Here is a 15,562-nt window from a genome sequence, read left to right on the forward strand (position 1 = left end):
TGGGGGGCGCACTGTGCCACCAATGTTTATTATATTGGGGGTCGCACTGCGCCACCAATGTTTATTATATTGGGGGGGCGCACTGCGCCACCAATGTTTATTATACTAGGCTGTTGGGGGGGCGCACTGCGCTTCCAATGTTTATTATATTGGGGGGCGCACTGCGCCAATGTTTATTATACTGGGGTGTTGGGGGTGCACTGCGCCACCAATGTTTATTATATTGGGGAGGGGGCGCACTGCGCCACCAATGTTTATTATACTGGGGTGTTGGGGGGTGCACTGCGCCACCAATGTTTATTATATTGGGGGGGGCGCACTGCGCCACCAATGTTTATTATACTGGGGTGTTGGGGGGGTGCACTGCGCCACCAATGTTTATTATATTGACCTTCTACTATGCATTCTGTATTAAGAATGCTATTATTTTCCCTTATAACCATGTTATAAGGGAAAATAATACAGTGAATAGACTTTCATCCTAGCAACCATGCGTGAAAATCGCACCGCATCCGCACTTGCTTGCAATTTTCACGCAGCCCCATTAACTTCTATGGGGCCTGCGTTGCGTGAAAAACGCACAACATAGAGCATGCTGCGATTTTCACGCAACCCACAAGTGATGTGTGAAAATCACTGCTCATGTGCACAGCCCCATAGAAGTGAATGGGTTCGGATTTAGTGTGGGTGCATTCCGGTATTTTGAATGGCAGATCTGGCACTAAAACATTACTATGGGGAAAAATGCTGGATCCGGCATTCAGGCAAATCTTCAGTTTTTTTCGCCGGAGATAAAACCGTAGCATGCTGCGGTTTTATCTTTTGCCTGATCAGTCAAAATGACTGAACTGAAGACATCCTGATGCATCCTGAACGGATTATTCTCCATTCAGAATGCATGGGGATAAAACTGATCAGTTATTTTCCGGTATTGAGCCCCTAGGACGGAACTCTATGCCGGAAAAGAAAAACGCTAGTGTGAAAGTACCCTAAAATATTAAGTTTAAATCCCCCCTTTCCCAATTTTACATATAAAATATATAAACAATAAATAAACATTACACAGCGCTGTCCAAACTATTAAATTATTAAAAGATATCTCCTATGCGGCGAGCATTCGCCATTTTTTTGTCACCTTGTCTTATGGGCCAAATGTTTCATAAAATGCGAAATGCATGCGGCTTTTTTTTTGTGTGCGGTATTGGAGTATCGCAATACTTTTTTATGGTGACGAAAGCTAATCAAAATTTTGGTATCAAAACAACCCTACGCCGTTTTATGCGTCAAAACTGGCCATACGGTATATTTAGCAGCCATCTAGGTAGATGTCCGTTGGTATAGGGGATCAGGCTGTTTTTGGCAATATCCTTCTAAAAGGTATTGCAGATAACTTTCTCCTTCAATTCGGATATTTAAATCCAAAAATTCAATGTTTCCATCATATAGCTTGGATGAGAGGTGTATGTTTCTGTCATTACCATTCAATACGTCTATGAAGGAGGTCAACGAGCCTGTATCCCCATTCCATACTAAAATAATATCGTCAATATACCTATACCATAGCACCAGGTCCGTCCCCAGCCGTGGCAGAACAGACCTCTCCTCCCAATCAGCCATAAAGAGGTTTGCATAGCTGGTATCCATCCAATCTGACACAAGTCTCTCCTTTTCGATTTATCTATTGTTGTATATGTATAAATATGTTCAAGTGTAGTGATTTTAACTTTTTACGCATCAATTTTTATATTCATTTATACGTTTTAATTTATGTGAATTTTAATCCTATGGGAGTCAAGTGTAAATAATGATCTAACTTAATAAAGAAAGCAAATATCAAACCCTTTATCCAAAAGATTAAGGGTGAAGTTTCAGCAGCTTTTGCGGAAAAAAAAACCGCATTGGTAAATAAAAACCGCATGAAAACCGCACCATTACCGCACCTGCGTTTTTAAAAAAATAGTAAGATCTTGATGTAGTACATCTATGGAACAAACAGAGGTGCTATATTTTTGACTAATTTCATTTTATTATCAATTATACCACACCGCTATAGCCCAGGCCAGATCTTTGATGTTGTGGGACCTGGATCTTGGTCCAGGACTGGATTTTGGGACATCTGGAACCAATTAAGAAGGAAGATATAAAAAGGTGGTTTAGTGGGAGCCAGGTTACCACTGAGGAAGAAGTCAGTACCCTTTGGGACTTCGAAACGCGTCTGGGAGGAATCGGGACCCCACACTACCACCATTCTGGCGTACGCAAGGACATCTACAATTTTACCTCCTTATTGACTACCTCTTAAGTGACTGACTCGTCCTATACAAGAATTTATGCTCGAAAACTTCCTGGAGTGATACAGTTCCACTTTCAATTTAATCGAAGCTAATGAGAAGTCGAGCACGTGGGACGCTGAAGGAACGGCGAATAAACGAACAAGCCGCATTCAGAGGTTGGAGGTAAGGGAATAAGATAGCTCAACAATAGGTGGGACGCCACCCAGAGCTAATAACTCCCGAATTTCTACAACTCGATAAACCTATGAACTGTTACATAAGAATTAATGTGACTCTTTCAAGTATTCGAATTAAGAGCTCATAATTAAATCGAAAAGTCTATAAGTGCATTATAGTACCAAGAATCGACGATTTTATTAACCGAAGATTTGGTGACTATTTAATCGAAAACTTCAGAGAATTATCGATAACCAGCTTATGTAGTGATAAATTATCGATAATTAATCTTTCTGTGGTGAACCAATCAAAAATTAAGAAAGCACCTATACGCTGTCTGACTTGCATACCTATACCTCAAATAATTTTTACCTTATCGTCATTTGTGATGTTTTTTTTGCTATTTAATTTCTGTACAATTTACGTATCTTGTATGACATTTTAATTTCTTAACATTGAGAATTGCAACAGTAGTATTAATAAAGAAATTAGTTTTGAGCAGTCCTCCAGATATTGAGTGCCATATCTTTATTATTACAATCTTTACCAATTTAAACTCTGGGCCATATACACTACTCACAAAAAATTTGGCTTTCGGGTGAAATTTATGGAAACATAAATCGTTCACGCTACAGTGATATTACTTCAGGAAAGTAAGGCATTTAAGTGGAAACATGCTATGGTGATTTCCTCATCTCAAACCAAGGATTGAAACAAAAGTTAACAGTGGTGAGTATACCCCGCACAACATGTCAATGTCTCAATAACTTGTCGTGTGGCCCTGAGCATCAATTACAGCTTGACAACGACGTCTCATGATGTTCACAAGTCGACTTATTGTCTGCTGAGGCATGGCATCCCACTCTTCTTGAAGGGCGGCCCTCGGGTCATTGATGTTCTGGGACATAGAGTTACAAGCCTCTACACAGCGACTCAGCTGATCCCATAGCTTTTCAATGAGGTTCAGGTCTGGAGAAAGTGCAGGCCACTCTGATTTGAAGTACCTCAGTCTCCAGCAGCCATTCCCTAATGAAGCAACCTCTATGAGCTGACACATTGTCGTCCATGAAGATGAAATAAGGCCAGTGTTGTTCGTGTAAAGGTACAATGACTGAATTATTTATTCAAATAGTATGGGCTTGTCACTGCACCATTCACAAAGTGTAGGGCAGTTCTGTATTGACTAGAAACACCTGCCCACACTGTAACACCACCACCAAAGGCTCATCTGGTGACCACAGTGGCTGATGCATGGCGCTCTCCTTGACGTCTCCAACTTCGTTGGTGGCCATTATTTCTGCTCACTGTGTATCAACAGCAATGAGGCACACTGGTCCCTGGTCCAGCATAGATGCTCACTGGCCCATGCAAGACAATGACGCCTGTGCCTGGTGGTGTGGTCAGGTACCCTTGCAGGTCATCTTGCACGCTGACCACACTGATGTAAACGGTTTTGAATGGTCTGACATGACACTTGCGTGCCTCTCTCCTCCTTTAAATGTGCCTGAGTAGTGTGGCATTCATCATCCGGTTCTGCAGGGCATTGTTCACAATGAAGCGGTCATCAGTGTGGGATGTGGCCAAAGGACGTCCACTTCTATGCCTGTGACTCTTCCAGTCCTGTATCTCTGTTGCAACCTGCTGATGACACTCTGTGACACTCTAAGCTCAGTGGCCACTTCCGAGAACATCCTGCTTGAAGCCTCACTATGGCAAGGAACTGATAGTCAATTGTTAGGTGTGTCGTCTTGGTCTTATGATAACAAAATGTGAACAGCATGATGAGGAGGACTGTTTAAATACCAATTCTAATTGAACCAGGAAATTTATTGAGTGATTAATGGATCAAATGCCTGTTGTGAATTTTGTGAATCCTTGCTCAAATAAGCACCTATTGTTTAAATCACATTTTTAAATTAGCATGTTTGGTGATCATTGTTTTCATTTTTCATATCATTATCTTTATTTATTTTTTTAACTTAAAATTGTGCAGTTTTTGCATTGACCAGACTTGATATGTTTAGTCTCCCTATTCTGCAATAGCTATTCCATTTTCAACACAGGCAGTATTACAATGATAGATATCACATCTGAATAGATAACACAGGATTCCCAATTCACAATAAGTGATATCACAGCTTATCTACTCCCTCTTGACCTCAGGTCACAGAGCATGCCTAAATCTCTCCAATAGACATCAAGGAACTTTCCTCCAGTCCATTGAGTAAGGATGTATTTACGTATACTGCATTGGCCAGTGTAAAAAGTACATGACTTTAGTTTTGTTTGTTTTTTAATATAGATAGGGACATGGAAAATGTAAAAAAAAAAAAAAAAAAAAAAAACAATTCTAAAAAAATATATGTTTTACCTAAAAACCTGATTTAAACAATAGGTAATTTTCTGATGACACATTCCTGGGACCCGGCTCTGATACCATAGTGGTCCCCAAAAGGTCCATCCAGGAGAAAGAAAGCCATTTGGAGCTGTGTTTAGAGTCAGTCACTCGCCACTAGGGTCTATTCCTTTGGATCAAAACCTATTAGACTTTATGGATGATATATGGGGTTTGGGCTTAAGGAACCTAAGTGTGACTCTGCACTTTAACCCCATTGATGCTGCAATTTAACCGCTCACACTGAAGCATAAACACAAGAAAGGGACTCCTCTTTTCCTCACTGTTACCCCTGGCATTACAATTGGCAGGCTGGATTTTTCATGGGATAGCCCTGGGTCTAACAAAGACCTATGATATGCTCTTTGGCACTGCAATAAATGTATATGCTACAGCATCCTTTTGTTTCCTGGCATATGGCATGAAAATATGCGTATCCTTGCACATTATAAAATTGGACATGCTTGAGATAGTAAAAATTATCAAACATTTCCTTCTTTGATAGACTAGTTAAGCAGAACTAATAAATGGATGATTTTACTCCCGGTCTTTGCAGAATAGAATGCATTTGATTTTTGATTTTTTATTCTAGATTTCATATATTGTATTAACAGAGCCTCCTACTGTGCTTTTGTGGTTTTTCCCATAATTGCCATTTTACAAAAATATATGCAACTTACCTTGTGATAACGTGCTACAAGTTTTCCGTCAGGATCATACACAACAGTAGTATCATAGAAATAATATCCATCCTGAGGACAGCGAGAGTCACTAGCACTACAACATTTTTTGTCCCCAAAGTTTGCCGCAAAATAAATGGAATTATTTTTTGCAATGCAGCTTAGTCTTTCCTGTACTGGTGCTTGGCCAAACCTAAATGCATTTACAGAACAGGAGGGATGGTGTTAAAATGACATACATTATCATCATCTGTCTTGAAGGTAAAATAAAAAATATACAGCCGGGTCCATAAATATTGGGACATCGACACAATTCTAACATGTTTGGCTCTGTACACCACCACAATGGATTTAAAATGAAACGAACAAGATGTGCTTTAACTGCAGACTGTCAGTTTTAATTTGAGGTTATTTACATACAAATCAGGTGAACGGTGTAGGAATTACAACAGTTTGCATATGTGCCTCCCACTTGTTAAGGGACCAAAAGTAATGCGACAATTGGCTTCTAAGCTATTCCATTGCCAGTTGTGTGTTATTCCCTCATTATTCCAATTACAATGAGCAGATAAAAGGTCCAGAGTTTATTTCAAGTGTGATATTTGCATTTGGAATCTGTTGCTGTCAACTCTCAAGATGAGATCCAAAGAGCTGTCACTATCAGTGAAGCAAACCATCATTAGGCTGGAAAAAAACAAAACAAACCCATCAGAGAGATAGCAAAAACATTAGGCATGGCCAAAACAACTGTTTGGAACATTCATAAAAAGAAGGAACGCACAGGTGAGCTCACCAACACCAAAAGACCCGGAAGACCACGGAAAACAACTGTGGTGGATGACCGAATAATTCTTTCCCTGGTGAAGAAAACACCCTTCACAACAGTTGGCCAGATCAAAAACACTCTCCAGAAGGTAGGTGTATGTGTGTCAAAGTCAACAATCAAGAGAAGACTTCACCAGAGTGAATACAGAGGGTTCACCACAAGATGTAAACCATTGGTGAGCCTCAAAAACAGGAAGGCCAGATTAGAGTTTGCCAAATGACATCTAAAAAAGCCTTCACAGTTCTGGAACAACATCCTATGGACAGATGAGAACAATATCAACTTGTACCAGAGTGATGGGAAAAGTAGAGTATGGAGAAGGAAATGAACTGCTCATGATCATAAGCATACCACCTCATCAGTGAAGTATGGTGGTGGTAGTGTCATGGCATGGGCATGTATGGCGGCCAATGGAACCGATTCTCTTGTATGATATGATGTAACTGCTGACAAAAGCAACAGGATGAATTCTCAAATGTTTTGGGCAATATTATCTGCTCATATTCAGCCAAATGCTTCAGAACTCATTGGATGGCGCTTCACAGTGCAGATGGACAATGACCCAAAGCATACTGCAAAAGCAACCAAATAGTTTTTTTAAGGGAAAGAAGTGGAATGTTATGCAATGGCTAAGTCAATTACCTGACCTGAATCCGAATGAGCATGCATTTCACTTGCTGAAGACAAAACTGAAGGGAAAATGAACAAGCAGGAACTGAAGACAGTTGCAGTAGAGGACTGGCAGAGCATCACCAGGGATGAAACCCAGTGTCTGGTGATGTCTATGCGTTCCAGACTTGAGGCTGTAATTGACTGCAAAGGATTTGCAACCAAGTATTAAAAAGTGAAAGTTTGATTTATGATCATTATTCTGTCCCATTACTTTTGATCCCTTAACAAGTGGGAGGCACATATGCAAACTGTTGTAATTCCTACACCATTCACCTGATTTGGATGTAAATACCCTCAAATTAAAGCTGACAGTCTGCAGTTAAAGCACATCTCGTTTGTTTTATTTCAAATCCATTGTGGTGGTGTATAGAGCCAAAAATTTTTGAATTGTGTCGATGTCCCAATATTTATGGACCTGACTGTAAGAAGGCATGTTTAATGCATTTTGCAGTCTGTTGTCCAGTATTTACACACTGCATTTTCTGCCATTTTAATACATTGATTTTAATACTGAAAACCTCATAAAGAAAAATGCCACAACAGCATGTGTGTTATGATAAACTGCCACTAAGCCCCAAAACACCATTAAAATGCCTGATGGTGTGTGATCACTTTTTTTGGCAAAATGTTTAGCTACATATTAGTTAGCTTTCTTACTAGCGGCAAGGCACTCCGGCAGGCTGTTCCGGCGGGTGAACTGCCTGTCGGATCCGTGCTGCCGCTAGTGCACATGAGCCCCCGGAGCCAACATGCCGAGAGTTCCGGAGCCAACATGCTGAGAGGCGGCTGGAATAAAACTACAACAATTTTGCGGAACAGGTGCGGACCCATTCATTTTCAATGGGGCCGAAATGTGCTGTCCGCATCCACATTTGCGGATCCGCACTTCCAGATCCACACTCTGTTCCGCAAAAAAATAGAACACGTCCTATTCTTGTCCGCAATTGCGGACAAGAAAAGGCATTTTCTATGAGAGTGCGGAACGCACATTGCCGGTGTACTTATTTTGCGGATCCGCAAAACACATGTGGACGTGTGAGTGGATTCTTACACGAAAAACAACAGAAAAGTCGTAATTTACTCCAAAATAAAGACAAACCAGTTTGATAAATCAAGGCTAATATCTTTCTACTCTACTCTTGGATATTTGGAGCTGTGATTTAGAGCATTTTCTACGAACAAGATACACTTGGACTCTATCTGTATATTTTTGGATGTTAGAACTTACTTGGGATGCAGCCAATATTTCTAAATGCAGTTGCAGATCCATGTGTATGTGGGTGTGTATTTTTGTCTAGGATGAAGGGGTTTTCTTCTAATAAGAATCTTTGATATTAATATGATGTTTATTTTTCTATATTATGTGTTACATAATATATGATTAACAAAATACACTCCTCAACATAATTGCAGCACCAAGAAAGACAAAGCGTAAAGTTATGCAAATCAAAGAAGTAGCAGGTGTCACTAAGCTCTGCAGATCAAATTTTCAGGTAGTTAGCTCCAATCTTTGGCACATGGGAGAGGCATAAAAGCCAGAATAAAAGCAATTTTTTAACATTAAACTTCAAAAATCAGATCAAGTTGTCTGGGATGATTGTCATCAACATGCCAGTTATCTTCACTTGTCTCAAACTGAGGGACAGAATCCTTGAACTGAGAGACCTTTGTTTATTATTCCAGTTGATCACAAGGCGGCTAGTTAGAGATGTCAGCACTGTTCAACATTGTGTGTCCTGGTGGTTGGGAGACCAAGGACAAACTAATGACAGCAGAAAGTGTACAGAAGCGAACATCTGCAGGGATGGATTGTCTGATAAGAAGACTGAAGCTTAGTGATCCATTCTACGTCACATTCCATTCTTATGATATTCCCGCTTTTGTCTTGGATGCAATGATAGATGGAGATTGGTCTAGAAACCATGTGGGCAACACCATGATGGGGCCTTCAAAATAGAACATCCCACCGGTCCTACTCACAGAATTATTCTGTGGGGTGCCATGATGTATGGTAGCCAGACACAAACCTACACAAACCATGCAGGTTAAATTTTTTTTATGGAACCAGTGGTACAGTCATTTCTTCAAAGTGTCCCAGAAGCCATTTTTCAAAAAGACGACCCCAGGCCACATGTAGCATCTCTGGACTTCAGGAAAAATTTGATTCTGAACTAATGCAAATTTCCTCACGCTTCGTGGTAACGAATCACAATTTCCCCTAAAATGGCAGCTAGCCGGCTACAATGGTGGCTACACGTGCGAGGACATGGGGGAAGGAACTCTGGAAAGGTGGGATGACCCATAATGCAATGCAGGCAGCCAATCAGCAGCCAGCCAACCCGGTGATGTCACAGCCCTATAAATACGGCGGCCATCTTAGAGTCTGCCATTCACCATCATACTTTGTTCAGGGACAGACGTGTATGCAAGCACTAGGGAGAGTGAAAGAAAAACTAAAAAAAAAAGGAAAGAAGCAATTTACTAGTGCAGGGAAAGGATAGTGAGAGGAATAATTTCATAGGCAGGGAGAGACGTGCAGATGCTAGGGAGAGTCATAGGAAAATCCTCATTGTGAAAAAAAAGCGATTTACAAGTGCAGGGAAACATTACTTGGGGATCCAGATAGTCTCATAATATAGCTCTGTCATTCCAGCAATTAGTTATTGGGGTGCAAGTGCTATGTTGAAAAGCCTTTAGTGGCTTTTATCTGTGGGAAAAGATAAATATATGCGCAGGTCACTTTTGCTGTTAACTGCGCTGATATCATTTAGTGGCCTATTTTAATACAATACGAGAAATATTTACGCAGGTCACTTTTGTTGTTATTTGCGCTAAAAGCGTTTATTGCCATATTTCTAGAGAAAAAAAGAAAAAAGTTCATATTTGGTGTTATTTGCACTAAAAGCGTTTCTTGTCCTATTTCACTACAATATGAAAAAAATAGACGCAGTTTACATTTGGTGTTATTTGCGCTAAAAGCGTTTATTTCCATATTTCTAGAGGAAAAAAAGAAAAATAGACTAAGTTCATATTTGCTGTTACTTGTGCTAAAAACATTTCTTGTCGTATTTCACTAGAATACAAGAAAAATAGACACAGTTCTTTTTGGTGTTATTTGCACTAAAAGTGTTTCTTGTCATATTTGACTACAATACTAGAAAAATAGACGCAGTTCACATTTGGTGTTATTTGCGCTAAAAGCGTTTGTCATATTTCTAGAGAAAAATAATTGCAGTTCACTTTTTCTGTTATTTATCGTTTAGTGGCCTATTTTAGTCCAATACGATAAATATATACACAGATCACTTTTGCTGATATTTATGCTGAAATCGTTTAGTTGCCAATTTCAAATCCTTTAGGCCTCTTTCACACTTGCGTTGTCCGGATCCGTCGTGTACTCCATTTGCCGGAATTACACGCCGGATCCGGAAAAACGCATGTGAACTGAAAGCATTCGAAGAAGGATCCATCTTCAAAATGCGTTCAGTGTTACTATGGCAGCCAGGACGCTATTAAAGTCCTGGTTGCCATAGTAGTAGTGGGGAGCGGGGGAGCAGTATACTTACCGTCCGTGCGGCTCCCGGGGCGCTCCAGAATGACGTCAGGGCGCCCCAAGCGCATGGATGACGTGTCCAAGATGAATCAGGCGTGGATCAGCCAGGATTTCCACCCACCAATGCCTGATGCATCAGATTAGATCATTCATCTCCACACTATGTCACCGTGCCACTTTGTGGCCTCCCGATGCTGCCATGTCCAAACTATGTCACCTTGCCACTCTGTGGTATCATGCTGCTGCTGCCATCTCCACACTATGTCACTGTGCCACTTTGTGGCCTCCCGATGCTGCCATGTCCAAACTATGTCACCTTGCCACTCTGTGGTATCATGCTGCTGCTGCCATCTCCACACTATGTCACCTTGCCACTCTGTGGTATTAGTTGCCTATAGTCTCTGCTTTAAATGCAGAGACTATAGGCAACTAAATACAAATTTGCTGCAGAGATATTGATCAGTAGGGCGAGCCCTGAGAAAGTATATCAGGTGCTATCCTACTATGTGATGTGTATTGAGAAGAGAAATACACAGTGGAATTTACAGTCTCACTGCTCACTCTGAGGAATTTTACCCTTTTAAAAAAATTAGAGTGATATTCTTTCTTTTTTAAAATAGAATCAATAAAGGTATATGTTTTAATAAATAAAAATAAAAGATAGCCAGTAGGTGATCCAAGTCACGCTTTGGTCTCCTTGACCTCTGAAACTTGCGTTATATATTTAAATAGCGTGACCACCTACTGTAGGACCCATCTAGTCTGTTGTGTGTATGATCTCCACACTATGTCACCTTGCCACTCTGTGGTATTATGCTGCTGCTGTCATCTCCACACTGTCACCGTGCCACTTTGTGGCCTCCTGATGCTGCCATCTCCACACTATGTCACCTTGCCACTCTGTGGTGTCATGCTGCTGCTGTTGCTGCCATCTCCACACTGTCACCTTGCCACTCTGTGGCCTTCTGATGCTGCCGCCACTTCCAGACCCCGTCATTGTGCCATTTGGTGGTCTCCTCTTGCTGCTTCCACCTCACAACTATGTCATAGGGCCACTCTGTGGACTTTTCATGCTGTTACCACCCTCCCGACTCTATGACAGGGTCGCTATTGTGCTTGTTTAGCCTTCTTGAAATCACCATTTATTTGACCTTTCTTCTGATTGGTCAGAAGGAAGGAAAAATTAGACGCATAATGGATCCTGTCTGTGTAGCATCTGTAAGGCCTGTATGGTCGCATCAGAATTGGCTTATGATTTGGTAGCCAAAAGCAGGAGTGGGTACAAAACACAGAAGCCATGCAAATATTACCTTCACGTGTCATCTCTGTTTTAAATCAACATTTTTGGGCATTATCAATACTCATGGATTACTGAGCAAACGCTGACCGAGTGAAGGCATATGTTCCCCAGACAGGATCAGTTTTTTGTGGGTATTGTTCTGACGGATCAGAGGAAGGGCAAATTAATCAGTGATGTCAACACAAACTTACTGCTGACACCCTCTCCACTCTGTCGGGGGGGGGGGCTATACTTGCATAAGCGTTTACTAGAACAGATTCTGTAGTCATCTAAGTCAGCTGACGAGGGTGTAAAAGGAGTGTGCTTCTTCTTGACACCAACATGAACCTCTAAGGCTCATACTTTCATACTTGAGTTATTTAGTCAGTTTTGGCGAATTTAAGTATACTTTCTTATAATTTTAATCAAGTTTTGGTTCAATTTCATATTAAATATTTAATGAATTTACTAAAACATTACATGTTGCTTAAGACAGGAAAGAATCGGTCAGTCCTCTGTTTATTTAACGATGTGGTGTTGCCATGGAGTAAGCATGCAAAGAAAACAATTTCTCTCCACCTGGAGACGAATCATGTCAAGATTACTGCAAGTGTGGTATTGGCTGCTCATCGACCAAGATACTTCTGGGGGAAACCTGCCTGGCATGAATAGGCCTCCAGTAGCTACAGACAATGAGAAAACAAAGCTTCAAGATAGCTTGGAGCCCGGAAGAGTCGCAAAGTTAGTGAAGATTAGTAATGATCGAGCACCTTAGTGCTCGGGTGCTCTGGTCGAACACATCGGGATACTAATGGAAGTCAATGGGAGGACCCGAGCATTAAACCAGCCACCCCCTGCTCTGAAGAGGGGAGGGTGCCTGGTTCATATGAAAAAATCTGCAATTGATGGAAACACCACCAAAACTGTTCAGGAACAGCATGGGGAGGATGTCTGCATGCATCTTGGACTCCCATGTCGCTGCTGGGAGCGAGGTTGTCCTAGTAGTACGCCACTTTTACAGACTGACTATAATAAGCACAAATCCAAAGATAAAATCAATTGTAGAGTAAAAATTGTTAGGAAACATTCTTTCCTGTATATTTACTTGTATATAAAGTGCAAGTTCAACCCAAAAATTTGTTGATTTTCGGAACTGGGGCCATGATTAAGAAGGACGGCCGGTGGCATCCGTATTATACTCCTAGAGGTGAAATTCTTGGACCGGCGCAAGACGAACCACAGCCAAAGCATTTGTTGCCACAAATGTTTTCATTAATCAACAATGAAAGTCGGAGGTTCAAAGACGATCACATAGGCGATCCGATGGCGTTATTCCCATTACCCGCCAAGCATTTTCTGGGAAAACAAACTTTTTGGGTTCCGGGGAAAGTATGATTGCAAAGCTGAAGCTTAAACTAATTGATAGAAGGGCACCACCAGGAGTGGAGCCTGCGGCTTAATTTTACTACGCACGGGAAACCTAACCCGGCCCGGACATAGAAAGGATTGACAGATTGATACCTCTTTCTCGATTCTGTGGGTACATGGCCGTTGTGAGCAGGTGGATCAAGACGATTTGTGTGGTTCATTCCGATAATCAACGATACTCCTCTGTGCTAAGTAGTTAAGTGACCCCCGGTGGTGAAGATTGTGTTGACCAGACTCTTGGATAGTGAGACTGGACTTGTAGGTGAAGGCCTGCTGGTAAGCTGACCCTGTAAAAGATTGTAGGTGAGGACCTGCTGGTGAGCTGACCCTCTCAAACATTATGTGCAAGGGCCTGCTGCAACTTTGTTGACTCTAGATAACTTCTGGGTGATCGCATGTCCCCGTGATGTCGACGATCCATTTAGATGTCTGCCCTATCAACTTTCGATGTTCTTTTATGCGCCTACCATGGTGACCATGGGTAATGAGGAATCAGTGTTCGCCTCTGGAGAGGGAGCCTGAGTAATGGCTACGACTTCCAAGAAGCAGGCGGTGGCACGCAAATTACCCACTCCCGACTCAGGGAGGTAGTGACTATAAATAACAATACAGTACTCTTAAGAGGCCCTGTCATTGGAATGAGTACTAAAAAATGACAGGGAATGTCATAGGTATTTAGGATGAGGAAACGTTATACAGGAGAGGTACCACAGGTAATGACATTGCAGCGTCTACGGCAAAGATACACTGTATCTCACAGATATACGAGGGCCTGCAGGTGAGCTGCCCCTCAAAAAGATTTCCGCTGAGGGCCTGCTGGTGAGCTGCCCCTCAAAAAGATTTCCGCTGAGGGCCTGCTGGTGAGCTGCCCCTCAAAAAGATTTCCGCTGAGGGCCTGCTGGTGAGCTGACACTCAAAGATTTTATTTTTTATATCCACACACGTTACACAGCAGATGTGGTGTGGATAATTTAACTGTCCGCAGCAGACACCCTCTACAGAAAAAGTATGATTAATGGCCTGCTAGTGACCCTCAAAAACATTAGGGGCGAGGGTCTGCTGCTGAGCTGACCATCTAAAACATTATGGGTGAGGGCATGCAGGTGAGCTGACCCTGAAAAAATTATATGAGAGGGCCTGCGGGTGAGCTGACCTTGTAAAAAATTAAATAAGAGGGCCTGCAGGTGAGGTGACCCTGTACAAAATTATATGAGAGGGTTTGCGGGTGAGCTGGCCCTGTAAAAAATTATATGAGAGGGCCTGCGGGTGAGCTGACCCTGTAAAAAATTATATGCAAGGGGCATGCGACGAATAAGCATGTTGATATGATGGAAGAGGAGGAGGAGGACGAGAAAAGGAAGATTCAACCATACACCCTTTTTTGTGGTGGAAGAGATGCATGGGAATACAGATTATTCAGTACCTTATAAACAACACATTTAAAGTGCTTTTATGTTCATTCACTTCCCTCTGGTGCAGTCGAGAAGACAGGGACAATCCAGGCCTTGTTCATTTTTATAAGAGTCAATCTGTCAGCATTTTCAGTTGACAGGCGGATACGCTTATCTGTTATAATGCCACCAGCAGCACTAAATATCCGCTCAGACAAAACGTTGGCGGCAGGGCAGGCCAGCACCTCCAAGGCATAGAGCGCCATTTCGTGCCACGTGTCCAGCTTGGACACCCAGTAGTTGTAAGGCACTCAGGGATCATTGAGGACGCTGACACGGTCTGCTACGTACTCCTTCACCGTCCTCCAAAATGTTTCCCTCCTTGTGACAATAGGCCGCGCATCAGGGTGAGGGTGCTGGCAGGGTGTCATGAAACTGTCCCAGGACTTGGAGAGTGTTGCCCTGACTCTGTAGGAACTGCTGTGTGTTCCCCTTGTCTCCCCTCCTCGGTTGCCCAAGGAAGTACGGACTCTGCCGCCAGCGTTGTCAGATGGAAATTTTGGGAGCAATTTTTTAACAAGGAACTTCTGGTATTGCACCGTTTTGCTCGTCCTCTCCACCTAAGGAATGAGATATGACAAGTTTTCTTTGTAGTGGGGGTCCATAAGGGTGAACCCAGTAATCCGTGTTGTCTAAAATGTGCATAATGAGCCTCTTTCGGAAAAGGCAGCCTAACATGAAGTCAGTCATCCTCTTCCTCCTCATCTGCCCACCCACTCTGAAAAGATAGAATTAAACTTCCATGGGTACTACCCTCTGTAGCGGAGGCAACAGTCTCCTTTTCCTCCACCCCCTCTTTATCATCCAATTCGTGCTGAGAAGATGGAC

At 42.1% G+C, this 15,562-nt stretch overlaps 1 protein-coding gene across 1 annotated transcript in view; it reads right to left on the minus strand.

Moving 5' to 3' along the window:
* LOC122934963 (pantetheinase-like) overlaps positions 1-15,562 on the minus strand; it is a 64,110-nt gene that overhangs the window by 36,189 nt on the left and 12,359 nt on the right. Inside the window, exon 3 of the mRNA XM_044290646.1 lies at positions 5,526-5,718. Within this exon, the coding sequence (XP_044146581.1) occupies positions 5,526-5,718 (193 nt within the window). The remainder of the gene's footprint in view (positions 1-5,525; positions 5,719-15,562) is intronic.

The sequence above is a fragment of the Bufo gargarizans genome, chromosome 4 (assembly GCF_014858855.1).
Source record: "Bufo gargarizans isolate SCDJY-AF-19 chromosome 4, ASM1485885v1, whole genome shotgun sequence".
Taxonomy (NCBI): Eukaryota; Metazoa; Chordata; class Amphibia; order Anura; family Bufonidae; genus Bufo; species Bufo gargarizans.